Source organism: Silurus meridionalis, chromosome 23, assembly GCF_014805685.1.
Source record: "Silurus meridionalis isolate SWU-2019-XX chromosome 23, ASM1480568v1, whole genome shotgun sequence".
Lineage (NCBI taxonomy): Eukaryota > Metazoa > Chordata > Actinopteri > Siluriformes > Siluridae > Silurus > Silurus meridionalis.
This window is the reverse complement of record NC_060906.1, coordinates 17763397-17791037: the sequence shown is the minus strand read 5'-3', so window position 1 is coordinate 17791037 and position 27641 is coordinate 17763397. Positions and strand designations below refer to the sequence as shown.

The 27641-nt window shown below is 37.9% G+C and overlaps 1 protein-coding gene across 1 annotated transcript in view; it reads right to left on the bottom strand.

The window, feature by feature from the left end:
• Positions 1-6987: 6987 nt before the first annotated feature.
• ppp2r5a (protein phosphatase 2, regulatory subunit B', alpha isoform) overlaps positions 6988-27641 on the bottom strand; it is a 37889-nt gene continuing 17235 nt past the window's right edge. Inside the window, exons 2-13 of the mRNA XM_046836349.1 lie at positions 26143-26339; positions 19786-19887; positions 19364-19456; positions 16132-16262; positions 14876-14935; positions 12832-12940; positions 11975-12028; positions 10996-11046; positions 10576-10695; positions 10285-10412; positions 9518-9619; positions 6988-8340 (exon numbers count right to left, since the gene is read on the bottom strand). Of these exons, the coding sequence (XP_046692305.1) occupies positions 8130-8340; positions 9518-9619; positions 10285-10412; positions 10576-10695; positions 10996-11046; positions 11975-12028; positions 12832-12940; positions 14876-14935; positions 16132-16262; positions 19364-19456; positions 19786-19887; positions 26143-26339 (1358 nt within the window). The 3' untranslated portion in view covers positions 6988-8129. The remainder of the gene's footprint in view (positions 8341-9517; positions 9620-10284; positions 10413-10575; positions 10696-10995; positions 11047-11974; positions 12029-12831; positions 12941-14875; positions 14936-16131; positions 16263-19363; positions 19457-19785; positions 19888-26142; positions 26340-27641) is intronic.

Here is a 27641-nt window from a genome sequence, read left to right as displayed (position 1 = left end):
AACACCAGTTTTATAAGCAAACTGAAGTTTATCCACAGCACCACACAATACTGACTTTAAGTAATCTAGTACTAATCTCTCAAACACCTTCATTAACTGTGACGTTAAAGATATTGGTCTATAATGTGAGAACTCCTTGGGATTTATTAACTTGGGTACTGGTACTATGCATGATGTCTTCCATAAAACAGGTAATTTCTCCAAGCGCAGACTCAAATTAAAAATATAATGTACCACCCTACAAATCTGATCAGCACAGACTTTAAGGACTCTCGGATTAATGCCATCCGGACCTTGAGATTTATTTATCTTAATTCTCCTTAACCCATTTCTTACTTGTTCAACTGACATAGAAAAGCCAGGAATACACTCACAAATTGGAGAAATGGGAGAAATTGATGAGCTAATAGCTTGGGATAGAAAGATTGGAGATCTTTGTGGTAAACTACTTTGCGGGAGATGTTCAAGATCATCATTAGACCCAGCATCAAATCTATTAAAAAATAAATTTAATCCATCTACCCATGTCTGACCACCTGGGACAATATACCTTCTTACTTTATTTTCATGTCCAGACATCATATTTAGATCTTTCCAAACCCCTCTCACATTCTTTTGTTGTAGTTTCTGTTCCATTTTTAACTTATAACTCTCTTTCCCCTCTCTAACCTTAACTTTCAATAACCTCTGTACTCTCTTTTGCTCATCCTTATCACCCACTAGAAAGGCCCTCTTTTTCTCGTTTAATAATACTTTTAACTCAGAGGTAACCCAAGGCTTATTGTTTGAATAACATTTAACCTTTTTAGTAGGTACTGTGTTTTCAACACAGAAGTTAATATAGTCTGTAATACATTCAGTTAGACTATCAATGTCCTCCTCATGTGATTTGCACAGAACCTCCCAATCAGTTGTTTCAAAACAGTCCATTAATGCTTCATAAGATGAATCAGACCATTTCTGAACTGTTCTTATTACTGGCGGTTGCTTCCTCACAACCGGCACATTAACAGACCTAATGTAAACAAGGTTATGATCCGATCGTCCCAATGGAGGAAGCGGTGAGGATTTATAGGCTTCTTTCACATTTGCATAAAACAAGTCCAATATTTTATTGTCTCTCGTATCACAGTCCACATACTGGGTAAACGTGGGGAGAATATTTTGTAGAGATGCTTTGTTAAAATCACCAGAGATAGTAATCAATGATTGAGGATATTTTAGCTGCATCCTGGCTGAAACAGTATTAATATGTTCACAAGCATTCGTCACATTGGCCGAAGGAGGGATATACACCGTTATTGCTATCACGTAAGAAAATTCTCTTGGCAAGTAATACGGCCTCAGACCCACCACAAGTAGTTCAATATCCTTATTGCACAGTTTTTCTTTAACCTCCTCCCTTCCTCTTACCCGTCTCCAAAGCACACCTGTCCGCTCGCACAAGATGAAAACAATCCAGTTTTGCAACAGAATCCGGCGTTCTCTCATTCAACCAAGTCTCCGTAAAACACATAAAACTGCACTCACGATACTCCCGTTGCATCTTTGTTAGTGCCGTAAGCTCCTCCATTTTGTTCCCAAGCGACCGGACATTTCCCATGATAACCACAGGTAAAAATGGTTTATGTCTTCTTTTCTTCATTCGGTGCTTTACTCCAGCTCTACACCCTCTTCTCCTCCTCTTTAGTTCCATAGGAATCTCCATTCTAAGTACAGATGACATCGCTGTATGTTGAAATGCTAATAGTTGTTCTTTTGAATAAATGATGGAGCTAAAGTTTGGTGCTCCCAAAACTGTCCCCAGAGTTCCAATTAAGAACACCAAAATAAAAATAATCACAATCCAATGCTTCTTGATACTCTCAAGCTTGGGTCCACACTTAAACGCATTCTTCAGACATCGATAAAAAAAATTAAGAAGATTTAAAAAATTAAATAGGTTAAAAACATAAATATATAAGGAACATAAGAGATTTTCATTCTTGCCTTCGTTGTTAGGAAACATTTTGTGCTCATCAGGAATGTCAGAACAATCCCAACATTGGACAGGATGTGGAGAAGCTAATTGTTGTCCTAAATATTATAATACATATTATAAATAAAAAAATTGGTATATTATTAATGATATGTTTTATTGCCTCCTCAGGACCAGAGGCAGCTACAGAATAAAACATCTCAAATTAACCTCAAGTACTTCTGGGTCTGGGTCTGAAATGAGGATGATGAGGAGTGTGAGGATGAAGGCAGACAAGTTTACCTGAAAATGACAATCATTACGGCCCAGTCCCTTTTTCTCTCTCTTTCTGTCTGTTGATGTTCAGGAGAGTTGCTAAGATGAAAACAGATGTAAATCTGTGCTTAAATGATTCTCTGGGGTTTTTGTGTGACGGTTTTCCTAACACAAAATAATGCATACATTTTCACATACATCATCAATAACATTAAGAACACGATCGTAATCAGTAAGGTTTGTACACCTTTGGGTCTTTAATCTTTTATTAAATTCTAGAAATTAAATTGAATGAAAATGGTTTCCGTTCCTGTGAAGTTCAGTATTATTGTCATATTGAGGGACAATTTCACAGAAATCCACTTCTGCCTACGCACTTCACAGCTGACTCAGGTTTTAATTGAAGTTTGGCGGGCTACGTTCACCGAAACACCAGCTGTTTGAGAGACAAAACACACACACACACACACACACACACACACACACACACACACACACACACTTTTATTAACTTCATGAAAAAAAATAGGGGCGGTTGAGGGAAAAACTGTTCTTCTTTGTGATAATGTGACTGAACTTAGGAACTAAAATGTCACAGATGTTCCACAACACAATGTATTTAATAAACGTATGGCATACCTTATATTCATTATCATCTTGGTCAGGGAGGAAGTGAGGTCAGAACCTAACTCTTTAGAGTTTGACTCTAAAAATGAAAACTACACATTACATTAAGATTTTGCCACTCTTGTATGTAGTGCATTATGGGTAATACAGATAAAAATAAAGGTTTTGGAATATTCCACAAGTGGCAGTGTTCTAGTTAACACTAAGTTGATATTAATTCAGATTTATGTACAGATTTATCACCAGTGATGGACAGCGGATGAAATCCATTATTGTACTTAAGTAGCTTTTTTATGTATCTGTTCTTTTAAAAGTATTTCCATTTGGGGAGACTTTTACTTTAACTTCACTACATTTCAAATCAAATATTGTACTTATTGTACTTTTTACTCAACTACATTTTGCAAAATCAGTCGTTCCTTTTTATTTATGGGGATAAAAACATAACTGGTCAAACACACAGCAAGCCACCAATCAGGGTCGAGCGCACACTCTGTTTTGTTTTGATTACCGCTTGGTGTATCTACTTTCCTCCAACGTACAGTTCAGTGTCAGTTCACCAGAAAGCAGAACATTTTGAGAGGAATAAATGATGAGAGAAACTTCTGACTCTGCTCTGCCACAACACCCGTGGCCTTATTTGAATGATTATTCTGAAGTAGTTGAAAAGAAGGTTTTGGGCCCATGATCATTTGAATAGATATCAATCAGCGTTTGACTCATAACTCACTGGTATGCAAAGAGTAACATTAGAGTATTTTTACATAAACTGAGTTGATTAGCAAAGAGTCTTGTGATAGAAATGATATTTATAATAATAATAATAATAATAATAATAATAATTCATAGTATTTTCAATGCTCAAGTACATATGAAGGCAAATACTTTTGTACTTTTACTCAAGTGAAAGTTTAAAGGAAGCACTTTTACTTTTACTGGAGTCATATTTGACATATATTACGTATCTCTACTTTAACTCAAGTACATGATTTGTGCACTTCATCCAACCCTTTTTATCATCATATACAGATTTAGAGTAATACAAATACAAACACACTTCTAAAACACACAAATATCATAGCTAAGCAATATTGTTTCTATTTACACACACACACACACACACACACACACACACACACACACACACACACACACACACACAAAGGAAAAAAATATTGCAATGCATTCTGGGTAGTGTGGGTTCCTCTAGTCCACAGTGACTACATGTACTCACTCATGTAACTGGGGTAAAGAGAAAGGAAGTTCACAAGGGCGTTTCCAAAACACCATTGGAATACACCCTTAGTGAGAAAATGCCCAACCTGATAAACTTCATGAAGTAAAAGTAATGACTCACTTTAGCGATCGCTGTTGTTTCAAGGTGAAAATACACACTGGGTGCATCCACAATGCACAAGTTTCACACTGGTTTGTGAGAAAAATCTGAAGTCACATAAAGAAAAGTCAAGAAAGGAAATGCATGGGAACACTTGACTTAAATTTGACACTTATAGGTTCTTCTTCCAGGGGACTAAAATTAATCAATGGACCATGTTATCCAAAGTATTGAAATATGGGTGTTTATTTGACCTAGATTCATGACACGTGTTATACTTTATCTCACACAACATGGAATTGTATCAGTTACCATGATGAATCACACTGAATACTCTGATTCAATGCTATAACATTGAAACCACAGACAGAAGAGAAGAGATATACTAGACGGCATGTGGTTTAGTCAGATAGAATGCTATCCGTCTTGTCCAAACTGACAGAGCTACTGTAGAAAAACTAGCTGAAAAGGTCATGCTGGCCCTTGGTGTCAGAACACAGTGCATCACAGCTTCCTGAATATGGATCTGTGTAGCTTCAGATTATTTAGAGAGCTCATGCTGAGTGCCCAATACACCACCTAAAATGCCTTCAATGGGCATTTACATCATATGGCTCTGTAAGTGTGTGTGTGTGTGTGTGTGTGTGTGTGTGTGTGTGTGTTGTTTACCAGAGAAAGAAGTGGCACCAGGATGTACAGGAAGAAGGCTAGCTTGTAGATGCAGTGTGATGCTCAGGGAAATGTTTTGCTAAGAGGCATTGGGTCCTAGCATTTATGTAGATGTTGTTTGACAAACACCACCTACCTAAACATGACTGTAGACTAAATACACCCCTTCATGGCACCACTATTCCCTAAAAGCATGGCCTTTTTTAGCTGTATAATGCATCCTACCACAATGCAGGAATTGTTCAGGGAAAGGTTGGGTAACATGACAAAGAGTTCAATGTCTGGCCTCAAAATTCTCCCATCTTAATCCGAAGGAGCATCTGTGGGTTATCAAACAAGACTGATCCATGAAGGAGCCACCAAACAACGTACAGGATTTTAAGGATCTGCTACTAAATTCTTGGTGCCAGATACCACAGCACACCTTCAGGAGTCTTGGGGAGTCAGAGCTGCTTTGGTAATAAGACCTACACAATATTAGGTAGGAGGTTTTAATTGTATGTCTGATTTCTCTGTTAGTTTGTGGGCACATTGCGTTTTTTTATTTAAAATCAGGAAGGATTTTAAAGGAATGGACTAAATTCAGAAAGAGTTTTTAATTTTTTATTTATGTGCATCAATTCCGATTGTTCAAAACAATATTTAACAATTGTTATGAAGTAGGCCATCCTGTTTTAAACATTTCAGCAATGCTGATTATCTTTTTTACGTCCACACTATAAATTCATTTCTGATTTCAGATTAATGCTTATGATTGATGCTAATGACAATGACTACTAATTGTAAATACACTGATTACATATAATATTCGTTGGGAGTGACGAGGATGGACAGGATTAGAAACGAGTTTATTAGAGGGACAGCGCATGTAGGACGTTTTAGAGACAAGGTGAGGGAGGTGAGATTGAGATGGTTTGAACATGTGCAGAGGAGGGACATGGGGTATATCTGTAGGAGAATGCTGAGGATGGAGCTACCAGGAAGGAGGAAAAGAGTGAGGGGATGTGGTGAGGGAAGACATGCAGGTAGTTGGTTTAAAAGAGGCAGATGAAGAGGACAGAGGGGGTATGGAGACGGATGATCCGCTGTGGCGCCCCCTAATGGGAAAAGCCGAAAGAAGAAGACGACATATTATTATAAAACAGGTAAGCTTTTGCGCCACACTTGCATCAATGAGCTTTGACCTCTCATGACCCTGTCACCGGTTCACCACTGTTCCTTCCTTGGAGCACTTTTGATAGATACTGACCACTGCAGACCAGGAACATCCAACAAGAGTTGCAGTTTTGGAGACCCAGTCATCTAGACATCACAATTTGGCTCTTGTCAAACTCACGCAAATCCTTACGCTTGCCCATTTTTCCTGCTTCTAACACGTCAACTTTGAGGACAAAATGTTCACTTGCTGTCTAATAATATCTCACACACTAACAGGTGCCATGATGGAAAGATAACCAGTGTTATTCACTTCCCCACTCATAACGTTATACCTTATCAATGTATGATTAGTCTACGTGTTTATACAGGCATTAGTCCTGTATGTTTACAGAAATGTGTTTTCATATGACTGTGCTTTAAAATTGTAATTTTGCTTCGAATGGATTTATTGTCTGTGTTTAAATTATAAATGAGACTTCAACACAAATGTCTAATTTTTAAAAGAAAGTTTCAGTTTAGCTGCCACCAAATACTCGGTATTTAACTTCCAGCATGAGTATTGCAAAAATGTGTGTCCCTCATAAAGCTAAAAGAATGCCATGCTTTATACATGTATAAATATACGACTTTGATTTTATATATGAATCATTCATCTCGGTCAGGATCGAAGTGGATCCAGAGCTCACTGGGGGTACTGGAATACAACAGATGGGATACTAGTCTGTTCCATGCACACCAGCACAACCGACTAGCATATGTTTAAGGGGTGGAAGGAAACTGGAGAATCAGGAAGAAAACCGCAAAAGAAATGGTGAAAGCATGTGAAACTCCACACAGAACAGGGATACAAGAGCACTATGATAACAATGATATTTAATGCCAAAAAAAGAGAGTGTTGGCAAACTGTAATGGTATAAAAGGAATCAAAATAATGTCCTGTTATAGAAAACAATTGTGGCATCACTCAATCATGTTATTTATTATTTCACTACAACAGCATGACCCAGGGGGTTTATTCTTTACTCAACACATGAACTTCAACACAGTTTATGCCTGACAGAAAGCAGGACTTGATCGTGTCACTGTAATTGACAGTAAATCATTTAGACCCATAATCATTCAATGCTCATTGTTTTAGGTTTTTATTTAAATGTTCCTAGGAGGAAAATTATCCACTCTTCTCTTCTGACCCCTCGTCAAAAAAACCCAACAACCAATAAAACATTTGTACTTGTAACAAGAGAGGAATAGGGTTGATGAAAGTTAATTGTGGGAAAGGAGGCGGCTTTATTTCACTTACTTTTTCTTTGTGATTTGAAGACAACTCGTAAAAAATATAAACCGCTCCTTTAAAACGTTCGGTTCAAGAAAACACCCGGCATCAGTATAACGCAAAAATCAAAATACAATAAACATCAATACGAATCGACCTCATTAATCTGCGCCCCATAAAACAAACCATATCGAAACTACATGGTTGCACAGTGAGGATGTTGATGGGATATTTTTTGATTTAACTGCATTATCCATATCCCACACAACTGACACTGATGGATCATTTCAATAAAATTCTCATTATACTGTTGATTCGGTTTCTCTCTTTTAGGCCCATGTGTACATACCAGCATGCACACTCGACAGAAATCCAGTGCAACATTAAGAACATACTCTTGCACATCTCCCAATACTGCATTCTTATGATTCCCTAATCTCTAATTGATGATGAACAGAATTGTGTAGAAAAAACTAAAGAAGTGTGCATTCTGTTTTAAATGGTGAAGCTTTAGAAAACATCCTAATGCTGCCGAATCCTAAAACAGGATTTATCTTTGAGCAAGTACACTGCTCAAAACCTGCCAGCTCCACAAAGGAACGCAGGAATAGCCACCATTACAGTGTTTGACGGCACACGTCTATCTGTGAGTGAATATACGAAATAACGTGACTGCACTTAACATCCAAAAATAGACTTACATACCTAAAATATTTCTTTTTTTTTTTTAATAGATAAAGTTGGTCTATGTAGATCTATAAAGCACATTTTCTGTTGAATCGTCCACATCTCTGAGACGTGCTGCTGGTTTCAATCCCACAGCTGGTCCTGTGTCATTTGGCACAGAGGTCAGTGTTGTGTATGTGTGTGTTAACGCTGTCTGTAGCGGTCATGTTTGAGCTGTTCGGCTCCTCTGATTGGTTGTTGTTATTGATGCTGTTCTCGGAGTTTAGAAGGCCGTGGCTGTTGTTCTGGCTTTTGGAGATCTTCAGCTCGTCTAACCTCTTCCACAGCTCCTCTCGCTCCTGCTCCTTCTTCTTCTCTCTAAGGATGGAAAAGTAAGAACTATAACACAGCCCCAGTTCACCGATCATAATCTCAACCCACATTTACAATAGGAGGAATGGCTGAGGTCTTGGGCAAGTGTGAAAATTATACTTTGTGTCTAAGAAGAAATAGTTTCTTCAGAAAATGTCAAGTTACAAAAAGTAATTTGTGGTGAAAAGAGCGTTTTGATATGTCATGTCCATGACGCAGTAAGTTTTGTGTTTGCATTAATTGAATGGTTAATGAGCATGTGACGTCAGGTGGCTACATTACTGTCCCCACTCAGCAAAGGATTTTCACCCTATATGTCTATGAAGATGTATTTTTTTTTGTCTCTGCACATTCTGGTGGTAAATGAGCTTGTGACTTCACTATAATATGCAGCATGCAACTGCCCCCACTGAGCTGAGTGCTTTGATATGTCACATGCCTATGTTACTGTCGTTTTCGGAGTCCAAATTTATTACCCATAATGCATTCCTCCACACTGTTCGATGTAGCATGGATAAGACAGTTTGGTTTTCACATGACTTTCAATACTGGAAATACTGCCAGTTCCTAGAATTCTGAGCAAACTAACTACACTATAATTGCCAAAAGTATTGGGACACCTGACCTTTTCCCATATGTGGTTCTTCTTCAAACTGTTTCCACAAAGCTGGAGGCACACAACTCTATAGGATGCAGTATAATACAATTTTGTGTTCCCTTGAACACTGACTGCACCCAAGGCCTCCTCACCTACATAAGTACCTGACTTTACTAACACCCTTGTGGCTGATGAACACAAATGACCACAAGCACACTCCAAAAATCTAGGGAACATCTTCTTAGAAGAGTGAAGGAAATCAAAGAGCAAATTGGGACTGTGAATGCGAGGTGCAAAAAAGCACATACCATACTAATGACCAGGTGACCCAATACTTTTGTCAATACTGTGTATATTTAAGTATTATTTAGTGTATTCCCAATGTATTTTACTCTGTCTTGAGAACATTTGAAATAGATTCCTTCCCTTTAGATTTGAGAATATTCCAAAAACCTTATCTATACTTTGAATTAAGTATAATTTCTAATTATTGTCCATCCCCAGCATATACATTAGTCTAGATAAACTCCATTTTGGGCTTTTAATCTGTGAAATAAAAAGTCTGATCATCTCCCACGCTCTCACCGTTGTCTGTCGGCTTTGTACGAGGCTGTGAGCTCATCAAACAGTTTGCTGTTCATCTCCATCAGAGTTTTCAATACATTGTACACCAGTGCTACAATCGTTCTGCAGGGGAAAAGGGAAATAAAAATAAATAAATGTAGGTGCGTGGTCAGAAAAAACAACAACAACACACCACTTTATAAATATCACACTACTGTACATAACTACTCGTATGCAATTTAATTTTAAACTAATTTTAATCTCTTTCAACAATCGCTTTAAATGCTTTGCAGATTCAGAGCGCACTCTTGTGGATTTATGTGGAATAACACTGTCTTTCCTGCTGTCCTGGAGCTCAATCACTTTCCGGACCCTGCTTTATCATGATCAGGGATGCAGTGAATCTGGAGCTTACCCCAGGAACACTGGGAATAAAGTGGGAAAACAATCGAGACAGTCCTGTAATGGACTGGTTGCTATTCACATACACACTCATTTACATCTAGTCTATCACACACTCATTTACACCTAGTATATCATAGCCGGTACACATACCGCAATCTTTCTGGGAAATGGGTGAAAAAAAACTGAAAAGCTGGAGGAATGCAATGCAAAGAAACTGTGCAGAGAGAGGGGACCTGAGCTCAGGGCCAAAACATGGTCCTTGGAGCTGTATAGCAATAATATATTTGCTACTCATATATAACGAACCCTGATCACTACCTTCTATTTATCACACACGTTTCAAACTTCTGCTAGCATGCTATATGTCATTAAACAGCACTTACTGGTTCCAGTGCTCTTTTGAGATGCGGTACAGGCTGTTGAACATGATGGGCAGGATCTTGTCTATGTTCTCCTCAATCAGACTCAAAATATACTCGTTGTTCCAAAAGTACAGTGACCGTTCTGCTACCTGAGTGACAGAAAATCCACAAAATGGATCACTTCAATGTTAGAGTCAATCTAAGGTTAGAAGATTCGATTTCTGGCCTGCTGACATTTCTACTGTTCAGAAAGTGACAAGAGCAAGAACAAATGGACTATAGATGAGATCATTTTGGGATCGTTTTTTTCACCTGAAAATGAGGACTCGTGACACACTTAGAGATCTGTTTAAATAGCAGTTCCTGAATCTTCTTAAACTGTGTCGGCTCGATGACGTCCAGAATCTCCTCGATTTCACCCAGGAACATGACCTACAGTACACATACGAGCAGAGAACAGCACAGCGTTTCTTAAAAGGCTTAGAAAAGGCCCTTCACACTGCAAAAACCGAATATGTTCTACAATGTGAAGAATGAAGAATCATAATCTTTCCTGATTTGGAATATATTGCTCCTTTTCCTAGCATTTCAATGTCTGTTTACACGCAAAAGCGAAACTTTCACTGCATTTAAGGAATTCACAGTCCACTGAAAGACACAAAACCAAACGACCAAGGAATAATGTCTGTTTTTTCACCTGCACAGAGGACATAATGAGGTTTTCAGTCTTACCTCTTTCTGGCTGCAGGTCTTGGGCCAGAATTTCAGAAGTCCCCGGATCACCTGCATCAACACAAGCAAGCCTGAATGCAGTGATGGTCACAGTGTCATGTTAAATATAATGTGAATGCATGGGGAAGATGCGTATCCTCTGATTACAGTGTTCCCACATTTGGCGCAATAAAACTACAATCTCTATATGTGTCCCAGCTCTACTCCTCTAGAGAATATAGTGCACCTTTAATACATATTTTACATAACATAAATTTTTACTTAGATTTTCTGAAGAATTTTACAAACCTGTTATTAATCATATACAAAGAGATCTGGAGGAAGCAACCTGAAGGTACTGTATGCTCTAATGCAGTGGTCCCCAACCCCTGGGCCGCAGACCAGTTTTTATGCCGGTCATATCATTTTATTTTGTTGTATTTATCCGCCACATCTTAAAAGCCGATCCGTGAAAATATTGTCCTACATCCGTGGCACAAAAAAAAGGTTGGGGACCGCTGCTCTAATGCATATCTGTGCCATCTATATCTGTAGCTTGCATAGGAAATACTCATGATGCTGCTTTTCTCTCCTGTTCTTTTCTTTTCCTGTACTGTCCCCCCAGAACTGCTTAGCTCCTAAGATTTTCACCCATATGAGTCTTTACAATTCAAAACCATCATCCTTATAGCAAACAATTCTGTTGAAAAAAAAAACAATAATCACTCTTAACAACCACGCTGAGCAGAAAAGCATCTCAAAATGCGCATGTTACGACATGCTGAGGCAGATGGGATACAGCAGTATACGATCACATCAGGTCGTACGCTTGTCAACAAAGACCAGGAATCAGAACTGAACAGCTTATGATTGAATGATCTTCGGCTTGATGGAACGAGTACTAATATAAAAATTGGCTAAAATGCTACATGGTATTAAAATGCGGGAGCAGGAGTGAAGAAACACATTCAGTACTGATCTGTAGGAGGTCATGTCATACCGGCTCTGTAAGAGTGGGGTCCTTTTCCAAGAACTGAACCACGCAGTATGCCAACTGGAAAAGAATAAAGAACACACCACAACATAAGAACATTTTTTTTGCATTTTAGATACCCTCTAGCTACCTTTCCTGTATCACACAAGATCTAACAACCAGGGAGGATGTAAACAACCATGTGCTTTCCTTCAAATCAGGGCTCATGCCTCACAGGGTGTACATGAGATAAAAGATGATTATGATTGTTTAGCGTTATTTTAGGCGATAAATTATGCTTATGTAAAATTCTCAGGCCACAGACAACTGTGGCCTCGTCAGGATGTAAATGTATCTCATTATAACAAGACATGGCACCACTCAGGAACTGGAACATATCTTTATTTAAATATCTACTCAGGAATTATTTGATTCCTGGGCTGTGGAACCAAACCTGTGTAGCTATACAATCAACTGTTTTTAGGATGTTGAATCCACACCATAGGGCATCATCTGATCCAAAATTTTCATAAAATACCACTAAATGTACCACTGAGTGTTGCTGTTGTCCCATCAGCACAGGGAGGAAAGAAATAGAGCTAAAGATAGAACAATTCATATCATCTGTATTTATAAATCAGAACAGCATGCCTGAGGAAAAAAAAGCTGTCCAGTAACAGTGACTCAGTCAGTCCAGTCAATCCTGCTAATGCTTTTTCTAAATATGTATTGCACAACTTAAAGTCTAAATAGTGAAAGAAATGCATGTCTAAATGATGTAACTGGACAGCACTAACTATAATTATGGTAACAAATATAGAAAGTAAGCTGCTTTATATATTGTGTGTGTAAATATCATTTTCTGCACTTGCATTGCACTGTACCTGTGCGTGAAAGAGCGCTAGGGTTTTGGCAGTGTGCATCGGAATGAGCACCTTCATCAGAAACTGCCTGTGTTCAGCCTTCAGAGGCAACGCAAATCCATTGATGATGCTGCGAGAGAAGAAATAGTGAATACACACATTTACTTTCTATTAGGGCTTTGAAGCTTGTCAAGAAAAATCTTTATTGAGACTACAGTGGTCCCCCGGAACTCGCGGGGGTTGCGTTCTAAGACCCTCCACGAGTTCCGAAAATGCACGAATTTTGGACGCACCCCCACAGACCATATGGTACCATAGTGAATGTGCTTTAAAAAACGTAATGAAATTTCTTAGTGAAAACAGTTAAAACGTTTATCTGTCATCAATCAGAAAGGGTTATAAGGCCATTTCCAAACAAGTTAAAGCCCATCATTCTACAGTGAGGTAGAAGTTGAAAACAATAAAGACAGCTGCCAATGTTCCCAATAGTGGACATCCCAGCAAAATTCTCTCCAGATCATCAGAGAAGCTGCAAAAAAAGTTAATGATGGTACAATTAAGAAAAAGCCTGAATAAGTACAGTATGCTTTGTTGGGAAGGGTTTCCAGGTGAAAACCTCTTCTAAGTAAAAAGAATATCAGCGGCAGCACAACATCGTTTCGCAAAGATGCATCTGAACAAACGACAAGACTTGTGTGGTGCAATATCTTTTGGAAAGATGAGACCAAAGAAGAAATGTGGGCATAATGCACAGCACCACGTTTGGCAAAAACCAAACACTTATTTTGCAGCCATGATGACTTGCTGTCACCAAATCGCCCATGAACTCCTCTGTATACCAAAGTATTCTAGAGTCAATTGGGAGCCCATCTGTACTGTAACTTGGAGGTTACATAGGATTTTTTTTACTATTACCTGTAATTAAGCTACAATCGTTACTTGTTTATCTCTGCTGTTGATTGCCTTTACTGTAGCTTTGAAGAAAGTAAAATCAAGCTGCAGCACAACCTAATATAAAATTTCCTTACATTTGCTAACTAACAAATGCATTTTTTTATTTAACATTATTTTTTTAATGTAACAAAATTTAAAGCTTTTCTATAAGTAAAACAAAAAAACATTTTAGACACAGAGTGAATTAAAGGACGACAAAGTGAAGGACACATTGATGACCTTGTTAGCCACGTTCCTCCTGCTATAGGATTAAATCTAAAATGTGCCCTGGCTGTTGGAGAAAAATGGCAAGTGTAAACACAACCTTAAAAATCATTTTTTATTACGTTCTCCATTTCAGTGGAGCAAAACTGAAAGGTTGATATACCTAATAAAGTGGCAGCAATTTACAGCATTTCATACTGTACTCACCATGGCTGCCGTTTCATACTAAATTAAACATTAATTATTTAAAAAAAAACATCATTTATTATTAATTAAAGCTGAAATAATAAATAATTCATCAGTGCAATCTTTTGATGCATCCAGCACTGTTATGTCTGTTAAAACAGTAATAGGGATCCAAATCAACACCGTACTGTAAAAGTGTGCTTTAAAATCGACTGAACGGTGACTTAAGAGAACATGTTTTGTCTGAAATTTTTCTTTTTTCAAAAGTAATGAACACAAAGTGAACAAAGAACCACGTGGGTTTAGATCCTCAGGGAAGTCCTCAGCCAAAAATAACACAAAGCCAGCATTTACTAAAAAGTAAAACAGGTCAGAGGGCAACAGGTCAAAAAAGATTCCATGATCCTTTATATAGTGATAGTATATGATGTATAAAATTAACGGTATTAAAAAAAAATAATAAAGAAAATCACTATACACTTACTTTTTAGACAGAAATTTGTACATCAATCTTGCCCTTTATGATTTTATAGAATGCTCTGATGTATTATTATGACATTTTTTAAATAGCCATATTAAATACAATATAATATAAAAGAAAAAATATAATCATAAAACACCAGATTGTGTGTTGGATACTGAGGTATGCCATAATTGGATCTCAACAACACATGCCTAGAAATTGTGTTTATTCTTGCTGAAATTTTGAGCATGAACTGACCTGCCCAGGATCTCCAGAAGTTCAGCTACTCCATTAAAATGCTCGGTCTCATAGATGAACCTGAGTAAATAAAAATAAAAACTCTTAGCTCTAACATACATCATTTATAATATATAGTGGAGAACATCAGGAATCTTTTATACTCGTTGATCACAGTCTGTTTCATGTAGAGGTCAAAGCATCAAGAGCCAAAATAAAAAAAATAAAAATGGCTGTTGCAATGAGAAAGAACTGAATGTGCACAGTTAGTGAAGGTAGAGGAGCATCAGCATGATGAAAATAAATAAACAGGGCTTCATCATTCTGATGATCTATTTTGGTCTGAGGGTGAATGAGTACCTTACTGTGCACACTTACAATGCTGGAACACTCCAACACAAATTTCTATTTTAAACAATGCAACAGATGGTCAGAGTGGACACATCTAAGAACACACACACACACACACACACACACACACACACACACACACACACACACACACACAACTGCAGGATATACTCATCTCTCTCTCTCTCTCAAACACAAACACACACACACACACACGTCACAGTGCAGGATATACTTATTCTCTCTCTCTCTCTCTCTCTCTCTCTCACACACACACACACACACACTGCAGGTCACAGTGCAGGATATACTCATCTCTCTCTCTCTCTCTCTCTCTCTCTCTCTCTCTCTCTCTCACTCACACACACACACACACACACACACACACACACAGGTCACAGTGCAGGATATACTTATCTATCTATCTATCTATCTATCTATCTCTCTCTCTCTCTCTCTCTCTCTCTCTCTCACACACACACACGCACGCACGGCTGTGTATCTGTCAATCCTAATAGAGAAGGTGTGGCCTCTGTGTCTGTCAGTTCTAATAAAGGAGGTGTAGCCTGTGTATCTGTCAGTCCTTATGAAGGTGGTGTGGCCTGTGTATCTGTCAGTCCCAATGAAGGTAGTGTTGTCTTTATTTTTCTCACACAGTTATGAAGGAAAGAATTGTCTAATAAAGAAGGTGTGGCCTGTGTATTTGCTAATTCCAGTTTTAAAGGCTTCTGGAAATTTGTTTGAAATCTATAAAATAAAACCGAACACCATATAAGTTGATTCTAACAGAGCCAAACTTTGTTTCAATTCAAAAAGGTACCACCCATGTTAACTCAAGCCATGTAAGCAACATGTGCAGCGCCTGTTTCTCTATAAAGTAAAATTGTTATGTGCCATGCATGTGTTTTCTTAGTGTGTAGCTTTACCGTAAGAAAATGTTGTTGATTTGCTTGCGGATAAAGGCACGCAACCCCAAGAATTTTCCATAGATGCGATGCAGGATGGTTTTCAGGAAGTCTCGTTCCCGGGGGTCTTCAGTGTCAAACAACTCTAACAGCTGAGGCAGAGTAGGGGGTAAAGGGGTGGGGGATAAAGGGATAAAAGAGTAAGAATGGTAGGCGAGCCAGAGAGAGAAACACAAAGAAAAAGAGAGACATTAAAGCATGCAAACAGGACATGGGAGAAAATAATAAAAAAGTTGAAGGCATAAATACAGAGAGAGGAAGAGATATGAGGTCGAGTATAGAATATTGGGCAGAGGATAAAAAGAAAAAAATGAGAACAAGAAAAACAAGAAGTAATAGACAAGGGAAAAGAAAACAAGAAAATGTGAGAGAGAAAATGACAGGTAAAAAGAAGGGGGAAGAGGAAATACACATTATTAGTAGCTAATTGTAAATTACAAATCACTGTTTGCAAGGAGGAAACAATGGCAGCTAATGCAGTAGCCATATTCAAAAGAAAGATGGTAACACATTCTGTTCATGTGAAGACCCTCTGCTAATATTTAATGGTATCATTATTAGTAAAGACAGTGAATATTTTTCTTTATTTATATTTCTTTTTTATATTAGTTAAAAAAAACCCCCACAAAAATACTTTAATGGATATCAAATGATTGTAAACACAACACAGTTTTATAAAATAAAAATAAAAAACAATAAAAAAGTAAAATGTGTGCTACAATTATTGCCATCCTTTTGGTCAATATTTTGTGCTACCGGCCTTCGCCAACAGCTGAGCCCTTCCCCTACAATGCCTGAGAACACATGGCAAAAGATCAGAGACCATTTTCTCATCCAGAATCTCTTCATCATTCAAATTCCTTGATCACTGCTGGTGGACTCTGTTCTTCAGTCCACCCCACATGTTTTCTATGGGGTTTAAACCAGTGTGTGGAAATAAAATAAAAAAAGAAACACTTTTATTTCTAAATTATTGCCCTGGTGGTGAAAATAGGGATTTTTCAATGCCTTTACTATTTTCTTATAGCCACTATCCATTTTTGTAAACCTCAACAATATTACTTGGTCTTACCCACTGTAATAAATGACTAAGGGAATTAGACAGTCATGTTACCTCAAATTTACAAGGAAATCATGGATGCCATTTTTCTGTATTAAATTACCCAGGTGTTGTAAAACTTACAATACATTTATTAAAATGTAAAATATCAATGGTAATATTCTTTAAATATATTTTACTCAAATGAACTTATAAGTATGCGGATAATTGTCACATTTATACGTATAATATTTTTTGCTAAAACTGTGTTGTGTATGCAGTAGTTCCAGAGAGCAGAGCATTTATGCAAATTCTTTGAACAAACAATCAAAAGGTTAAACAATAAAGACCATTTTCCATGGTCCTCTTTGCTCATATTTACCGATGGTGCATATTTAAAAAGCCTTCTATCTGCAGAAAATATACTGTAAAGGTCTGACTCAGAGTGTTTCGTGTTACACAATCAGCAAACTTCAAATTAAACAGGAATGCATGAAGCTCTGTGGGAGGCATGAGTGACACCAGTGTTCAGATTCAGAAAGTCCCACTCACTTTATATGGAAACAAGAAAAGTTTGAACGACATACTTTAAAATTTCTGTTAAATTGTGTAGGTTACTGCAGGTTGTGCCAAAAACGAGCAGCATTAACCTCATTAGCAAGCAATCACGGATTTACAATAAGTTCCCTAGAGCCTTAATCACAAATTAAACAAGATCCCTGCTAGTTATTGTTTAATAATTCTTATAAATAATATAAGCCTTAGGTCACAGCTTATACAAAAAAAATTGTGGCAGTTATGTGGAATATTGGGCTTCAAAGATTTTCCCTTTTCACACACACTTTTTTTTGCTAATCTTCCTAAACCAGTCTTTCTCTTCCTCACTATCTGACCGCACCACTCGCTCTCGTCTTCCTGCCAAGTAAACATTAGTGAGCTATTTAAAGCTCTGGCGGGAAGCTCTCGCATCATGGAAACTCGCTCGTCACCTCCAGCTTTCGGCTCTGGCCGAGCCAGGCCTGCATTCTCACAGGGGAATCATACACTTTTGAGACGAACAGAGGGAATCCCTCAGGAGAGCAACAAAACTCCAGCTGGATAGTCTGGTCTTCCTAACAAATGTTTGTAACAGGATATATGCAGTTTCCACTAAACACTAACCTTTTGGGGTGCAGAATCCATTTAATATGTACAGTATGTACAGAGTACATCTTCTTTCAGCGGATGCCATTAGGGGTCGCCACCACGGATTATCTGTCTCCACACCACTCTGTCCTTTATATCTGCCTCTTTCAACACAACTACCTGCATCTTCCCTCACCACATCCATGAACCTTGGCCTTCCACTTTGCCTCCTTTATGGTGGCTCCGTCCTCAGCGTTCTCCTACCGATAAACCCCGTTTTAATCTCGCCTCATTGCTAGAGACTCAAATAACTTTTATACGTCGCTCTGGATAAGGGTGTTTGCTAAATGCCGCAAATGTAATATAGGAAGGACGCTGCTAAGGCGGCGCAGCCCAACATGGAGGACAAGGAGGCATGGCGTCATGAAGAGACACAGCTGGAGCTCAATTAGAGTAGTGGCTCCTCGCTGTCTTCAAGGCCGGCAGTGCCTATAAAAGGCTGCCGGGAGGACAGTGAGGTGGAGAACCTTTGTTTCCCGACTAATAGTGGATCTCTCCCCTATCGTCTCTCACTACAGGAATGCGGAAGAGGAATTCCGGCCAGACCCTTGCAACGCCTCATAAAAGTGGGAGACTCCTCAGCCTTGCGGCAGGAAGTCGCTGACCTGGGAATAGCCAGCACTAGATTTTCCACTAGATTTTGGAGTTTGATTGTGGTGATTTGTGGTCATTCAGCCACAAAGGTTTTTATTAAAGTCAAGTCCTGATGTAGGGTGAAGGGCATCGAATTCATCCCAAAGATGTTTAATAGGGTCAAGGTCAGAGCGCTAAAGCAGGCCACTTTATTTTTAATTAGAAAATGAATCATACTTTTCTGAACAAAAGAGTTATATAATTCTGTCTACAAAACAACAAAACTGACTATTCAAATTATATCCAGTTCTCAGTAAACTAAAGTCCACCACATTAATATTCCTGAAGCATAATCACTTAGTTCAACCAAGATAACTTGAGGCTTCGTATACACACCTGCAGCACAAACTTCTGATCGATGTAGCGTTTTGCAGTGCTCGGCTGAAAATCCTGGTTTTCTAAGAAACGCAAGAAAAACTCGTACACCAGCTGCGAAAAAAAGAAGAAAAGACTGTAAACACACAATAAATCACAGATATGGTCAGGAAATGACATCATCTGTGTCCACTCTGATTCTTGTGGGTTTTTATTTATAATTTATTTCTTGCTGTTTAACACTTGCTGAAGAACAACACAGGACAATTCCTCAGAACAAACTTAACCACTTTCCTCTTCATACTGCTGTTCCTGGGTAGCTGAAGGTGTTTATAGGACATTGCCGTGGTATGTATAAATATAAACTCTAAAAAATGATTTTTGCAGTCTGACAGGTAGTGTCAGTGATGCACAATGGAGGTTTGTTTTCAGCATTGCTGTACCTGCATGTGTGGCCACGAGGCCTCCAGAGTGGGCTCATCTTCTTCAGGGTCAAAATCAGGGTTGTCACTCGGAGGCAGAGTTCTGAATAAATTGGTGCTGATCTAGAAAACGACATGGTAACGTTTGTTAGTTGGGTATTAGATCATGAAAATATTTCAGAACTTGAGTAATTAATACTGGAGCATATATTTGAATTAAAAAATATATATTTTTTGTGTTCTTTGAATGCAACACTATAAAATTACATTATATACTATATATCAGGATACAAATTAGTCAAACTAAAAGTCAGTTTCTACCAGCTCTACCTATAGTACCATATATACTACATTTATAACATTTTGCCTTATTCAGAGTGACTAACTCTAATTCTAATTCATTTTACTGAGCAGTTAAAAGCCTTGTTATCCCTAGCCCTAGCTTTGGGAATCGACCTCACATCCCTCCGATCAAAAGTCCTACCTAAAAGGCTATCCTAATTAATATAGAGCAGTTACTGAAAGAAAGTGTGTAAGTAATTAACCCCTGCTACACGGTTAAGAAGGATTATTTCTACATCTATATAAACAGGGTACGAAAGGTCAGTTTTAAAGAAATACCGTATTCATACATTTTCATTATCTCTCACACAGCTGTCATGGAGCTGTCTGAGGAAACGCTGTAGAGAGCCTGCCTGCACAATAAAGTCAAACAGTAATGACAGAATGTGAGGTACAGTATCTCACAAAAGAAAGTGCACCCCTCACATTTCGGCATCCATTTTAGTATCTTCTCAAGAGACAATACTATAGAAATGAAACTTGGATATATTTTAGTCAATGCGTGGAGTACCAAGAAAATTGTCTTGCACAGACAATCATGGTGGTGGAAGCATCATGGTCTGGGGCTGCATGAGTGCTGCTGGTACTGAGGAGCTGCGGTTCATTAAGGGGAAACATGCATTCCACATGTACTGTGACGTTCTAAAGCAGAACATGATGCCCTCCCTTCAGAAACTGTTCACGATGAAAACAACCTCAAACACACCACCAAGATGACAACTGCCTTGCTGAAGGTGAAGGTGATGGAGTGGCTAAGTATGTCTCCAGACCTGAACTCTATTGAGCGCCTGTGAGGGATCCTCAAGCTAAAGGTGGAGAAGCGCCAAGTGTCTAACATTTAGCAGCTCTGTGATGTCATTATAGAGCTCACACAAAATATTAACACTTTGGACACGTTTTGACATGTTCAGTTAGGGTGTACTCACTTTTGTTGCCAGATATTTAGACATATTTCAGAGGACAATAAATCTGTACTGCTATACAAGCTGCACATTGACTACTCTTTAATATTTCGAACTTTCTATAGTATTGTCCCTTAAGAAGATATATAATGGTATGAAATGGTTGCCGAAATGTGCGGGTTGTACTAACTTTTGTGAGATACTGTATGTGTGTATCCTATATTGCCTGTTTGTAAGCCTAGACATTTCCCATTTAATAAAGTCTCCACTCCTCTGTCCATGAGGCCATAATGCAGGATTACTACACACTATGTATTCCAAATGTACAGGAAACAAACTGCCCTGTTGATCGTTCAATTTCTCATGCTAAAGGAAGAAGGTTATCACCATGACAACCATGCCATATTTTTAGCACTCATAAATTATATGAGGGCTACACCTGAGAGACCTGTACACACAAGCGGACAACATAAACTGACATGTACCTAAACACACAGCTGTTTGTGTGTGTGTGTGTGTGTGTGTGTGTGTGTGTGTGTGTGTGTGTGTGTGTGTATATGTGTGTGTGTGTGTGTGTGAGAGAGAAAGGATAGCCAAAGAAAAAGAAAAGAAAGGCAAATAAAGAAAGAGGGAAAAAATAGTAACACCGACAGGAAGAATTGGAGAAAGTGAGGAGTCTGTCAGAGAGAGAGAGAGAGAGAGAGAGAGAGAGAGAGAGAGAGAGAGAGTCAATAAAGATACATGCAAATTAAGACAATGCAATAGAGAACGTGTACAATTACAGAAAAACAGGAAGAAAGATAAATAGATGTTCAGTCTAACGGCAAACGCATTCCCCGTGAACACTCATCCCCTTCTCTCACAAAAGGTCAATTTAGTGGTGTAACGTGAGCCCAAAATTGATCAAGGCACAAAATACTCTTATTTTATCAATTTGATCTTTGGTCTCATTATCTACTCTTCCACATACAGCTGACATTCCATACAATTTAAACTACTCAACTGGTTCATTTTAGGATTGAATCATTTTACTTGAGCATTCATTCATATTAATGTAAAAGAAATCATTTATTGTGCCTATTTGTAATATGGCAGATGAGGTCCTACTCCAGTGTTTCAGTAAGCATGAATATGCAAACATGCATCAAATGTGACCTTGGCTTTGCCTCCATAGAAGGCACAAACTCTGTTTAATTTAAAAACACATGCTGAGGTAACTTTTACATGAACTTGGTATATTTAACCTTCAGTCAGTATTGTTTGCTAATGCCAGATTAGACTAACCTTGATTTTTGTAGCTAAAATAAAATGGCTAGGTAGCATGTAACATTCTAGCTAATGATAAATATTGGCTATTTACCTGATAATTTACTTCTAAATATTTTGTCTCTCAAACTGTGTGTCTTTGGAATGTGAATATGACCAAAAAACTGTGTTGTCTTTTAGGAAGGAAAAAAAAAGATTTCGGAGGAAAAATACATCTCAATGAGACTTTTTAAAATCTCATTAAGCCGCCCTATTATCATCTACGTGCACGAAGCTCCGCCCCCAAAATGTATTGTGGTTTAACTCGAGGTAAATTTTACCATTAGCCATTGTTACCATTAGCAAGGACTGCAAAGACTTCACTTTTAAGCACAACGGATATTCAGCTGATTGAAACGAATGCGCAAACATACATACTGTATATACATATTTCTGTCATTCCCACTATTATAAATTTGTCTTTTGTCTTTGTCTGTTTTCTTTAAATCTTTATTTATGTCATTCCTCCGTGGACGATTCACAAAGTAAGAATTTAATCGTATGGTGTAAAAGACCGATTTCTCATGACAATAAGTTCTTGAATCTTAAAAGTGAAGTTACAACATATGAAAATGTGTAGGTGTCTATAAAAAGAGCGAACGCGATAAACCGGGAAAATCAGCCAAACAAATTACTGTAGTTACGTGGCAAATGCAATTCCGCGATAAAACTGGGGGCACGAGATTCAAGCCGTGGTAAGGCGGAGGATTACTGTAATAGCGTTTCCAAAAATTTACTATTACTTAAAATTTGCTACTTATAGTAAAAATTATGCTGCTTTACATTTTTGAGTGAATACTCAAAATTCCTAATAAGATTAAAACACAGTCCACAGACGGAACACCTATAACTATTGGGAACTGACCTTCTGATATGCTGAGCTGTAATTATTCCAAGGACATGGCGGAAATGCCCATGAGTCATCACTCATCTTCCTAGCGGAGGCTGACGAAGAGGTTTAACCTTATGTAGAGCTCATTACTGCACTAACCAGGACTTCTCTTTAGATTATACACCAATACCACTATAGCAATAGGCTAAATGCTATTACCAGTTTAAATATCACAGTATCTTGTTTTGCTGATATATCATCCAACCCGTAATGTGAGGCCACATATAATGGATTATCTTGGGAGAAAGATGATTTTGCGGTGTAGATTTTACAATAAATAATTTGCATAGAGAGACCAAGAGAGAGAGATGCATGCTTTATAGTGCATTTCAGAAACGGCTCCTGCATTCCCAGTTTTAAAATCAGAAGAAAAAACATCCATAAAATCACAAATGAGTCACGAGTGAACCATTGTAAACCCCTCACTTCAGCTCCCTGCAGTATGTTTCTTATACTAAGGGAGATCACAGAGAACATTACAGCATAGCATACATTCTACAGATGCTTTCTCAGAGACAGAGTACCTACTGAAAATAAAGGTGGACTAATGCCGAAAATGTAAGACTCCACTTTTCTATAGAGGTTCGTGATGGGCAAATGAGGGGAGTGGGATTCAGTTTAAAGATATACTGAATTGCTTTGTAATGAGTTTGGCATATGGTAACATTCTGCAGCACAAAGTCTGCAGACTTTTCATTTATTAGATAGGCCATACATTTATTAGATAGCCTATACATTTATTAGACAGCCTATACATTTATTGGATAGCATATACATTTTTTTGAAGCCTATACATTTGATAGATAGCGTATTAATTTCTTTTGTAGCCTATACCGTCATTTCCGGACTATTAAGCGCACCCATATATAAGCCGCATTATATGTCTATAAACCACAGGTGTCTACACTGAAACTAATGAACTTTACACAGGCTTTAACGAAAGACAGTGTCTGTTACACGGTGTAACAGGTAAAATATGTTGCAGCTCCTTTAAGAGCAGAGCGGCATTTTGGGAATAGCCTGCCACCGCATTTGCCGAGAAAAATAAAAAAGCACGAGTTTTGGAAACCTGTCTGTGCTTATATGATTTCTGTTGCAACTGGAGTTAGCGAGCTCTCCCTTCACCCAGACTCAACACGTTACAACGGCTTGTATCTAAACAGTAGCCGACCAAGTAAGTCATTGTTCACTGTCTTCCTCCTTCCTTTCACAACTATTGCTCTAGGGAGTTTCTTTTGGCATCGTTGTGCGTTTAAAAATCACCACCGGTGGAAGTTTTTCTCTCGATGCCGTGCAGCTCAGAACACAGGTGAGGTTTTTTTGTTTCCGTTCGGAAATTTCATTGGTCTAATGTTATATCGGTCAGTTTTTTGGCTTGAAGTTTGTGAAACCGGGAAAAACCCAGGAAAAATCCATAAATTAGCTGCTTCGTTGTTTAAGCTGCGGGGTTCAAAACGTGGGGAAAAAGTAGCGGCTTATAGTCCGAAAAATACAGTACATTTATTAGATAGCATATAAATCTTTTTTGTAGCCTATACATTTATTAGGTAGCATATAAATTTTTTTTGTAGCCTATACATTTATTAGATAGCATATGAATTTTTTTGTAGCCTATACATTTATTGGGTAGCATATTAATTTTTTTGTAGCCTATACATTTATTAGTAAAACCATCTATTAGGCAGCTCATGTGAACAGGTTAGTTCTAGTAGGTCGGAAAAAATAAAACAAAAATTTAAACTTTTATTTTATTAACACTCTCTGGTGTAATTACCGTAGTGATGACATATTTGACTTTTATGAATTGATTGGCATATTAAAAAAATCGATTAAATATAATGTGCATCAAACGAGCTACTGCATATGGCATTATGGCATATTAAGCCTCGAACAGCTTTCAATTCAGTATAAGCATGTTTTATGAAATACTCTATAATAATATTTACAAACATTTGAACTTATATTAGGCAATGCTTTTTTTTTTTTTTTTACTGTAAAAGGGACAGGGAATGTAAAGTATAGTAAAGAAGAAAAAAAGTAGCATAACTTGCATACAAAGACACTTCTGTAATACCTCTTGTACTTCTCCAGCAAACTCAACAAACCATAATCCTGTAACAACAGACTGCTAAGCAAAGCCACAGCTATAACCAAACAGAATTCACATAATGTGATTAATACATACCAAGACAAATGTTTGCATGTTAGGTGTGTTTCAGAGATCTGTGTTTATCTTAGTTATGGATCTTATCGCTCCCCCAAACACAGTTCAATAAACATGTGCATTGTATATATAATACACACTGGTCTTCCTGAATCTTTATAAACTATCCTCTATATGGTCACAGATGAATGAAAACCTTGTGACTAAAAGCTGTGCATCTCTGATGCTGCAATATGAACAAAAGCACTTCTCTCTGATCTCTCGCTCTAAAAAAGAACAACGGCAATTTCAATTTCAAATAAAGATAGGCTTTGCTTTGCGGCCTCAATTTTCTGTACTTCCTTTTGAAGTTTGTCATTAGAATGCAGTTATACAGAAAAAAAAGGCAAATGTTTTTATATGATGTTCTCCATCCTGTTTAAAACAATGCTCAATTTTAGATATGCAAATATTTATATATTCATATTAATAATTATATAAGAAAGATTTCTAAAGCCCTACAAATGATGCAGAGAAAGATGAGACACCACCTTCTAAGGCTGCGGAACGGTTCTGAATGAGACGATGCCAAAGTCTAGTTATACTTAAAACCCTACCCAATGAGGAAAAACAATGGTAAAGAATATGGAGGACGAATGATAGAATATGAGGTCAGTTTCAAACTGTAATACACACACCATTGTGCCCATTGTTTTAACTCCATAATTAGCTAAATAGTTCATATTTTATCTGCAAAACATGTATTATCTGACTTCATTAAAGTGTGTGCTGACCATGTTAATGATGTCAAGGTAGGCAGATTCCACCAGTATGCCCCTGTTGGTCGACACATATTCTACCAGCTCGTTGAGAGTGGCCCTCTTCACCTCCTTACTCTTCAGATCAGTGACGGAGTCGAAGAAGTCAAAAAGCAGGCAACACTGCTGAAGCTTCTGCACGAACAGCTCCTGCTCCTCTGTAGATGGAGCATCTGAAAAACAAACACCACACAGACTTTACTTTGGTGGAAACATCTCAGATCTCATATGTAAAGAAACTGTGATCGTAGACTGTTAACTTTCTCACACAAGTTCAGTCCTAATCCTACAGATCCACCACTAAAAACATTCTCACTTCATCCATCACTATAGAAAAAAACTTTTTCGACGGAAGTTCGGTCTGTCCTTCATTTGTTTGTTGGTTTGCTTTTGGACCTTTTGCTTTCTCTTACCTTCTTCCTCACTCTTTAACCCCCATCCCAAATGGCGTCCTAACCCGTGTGGTCCACTATCAAATCTGCACCTTGGTTCTGTTGACAAAATGTGATTCTCTTTTACACAAGTGCTTGAAAACACTTATCACAAACCCGGTGAGAAATGGAATGTCAAATAAAAGTAAGGCACTATTATATAAAATCAGATAGAGTGCCCTTCTGTTTAACATCCATTCTCACCTTTTAAACTTTCAAGCTCCATAAAGGGTTTAATTCAGGAGTCCATGCATATATTTCTTTTTCAAACACTGTTTTAAAACGATCAGCACCATTATTACCCGCTGATGTGTTTCCTGAACAAAATAGTAGCTCTGAGTCATTTACGACAAGATCTAACAAGGTTGGAGATTGTTGTGGAAGAATCTTTTCCACTTCTCCATTCAAAACATTTCAAGCCCTTTTATATTGCACATGTGGACCATTTTCAGAAGGGTACAAATCCAGCAGTATTGCAAAACATGATTCACCACCATTTCTGTTCATTTTATATTTAAAAATCATAATGAAGCCCATTTCCTCTACCTGTATCTTACCACCCCCAGCACAACAGTAGGTTTTGGACTGAAATGTCCTACAAAATTATTATTTTCCTTTCAAAACCATCAACTGTGTAAAAAAAAAAAATACAAAAATACAAAAAAATAAAAGAGCCCCAAGGCACTGCAGGCTTTTGAGTCCTATCCTTGGCACATTATGATTGTGTAATGTAACAATAATGTATGTACAGTACAGACCAAAAGTTTGGACACACCTTCTCATTCAAAGAGTTTTCTTTATTTTCATGACTATGAAAATTGTAGAGTCACACTGAAGGCATCAAGGGCTGTTTGACCAAGAAGGAGAGTGATGGGGTGCTGCGCCAGATGACCTGGCCTCCACAGTCACCGGACCTGAACCCAATTGAGATGGTTTAGGGGTGAGCTGGACCGCAGAGTGAAGGCAAAAGGGCCAACAAGTGCCAAGCATCTCTCGGGTAACTCCTTCAAGACTGTTGGAAGACCATTTCAGGTGACTACCTCT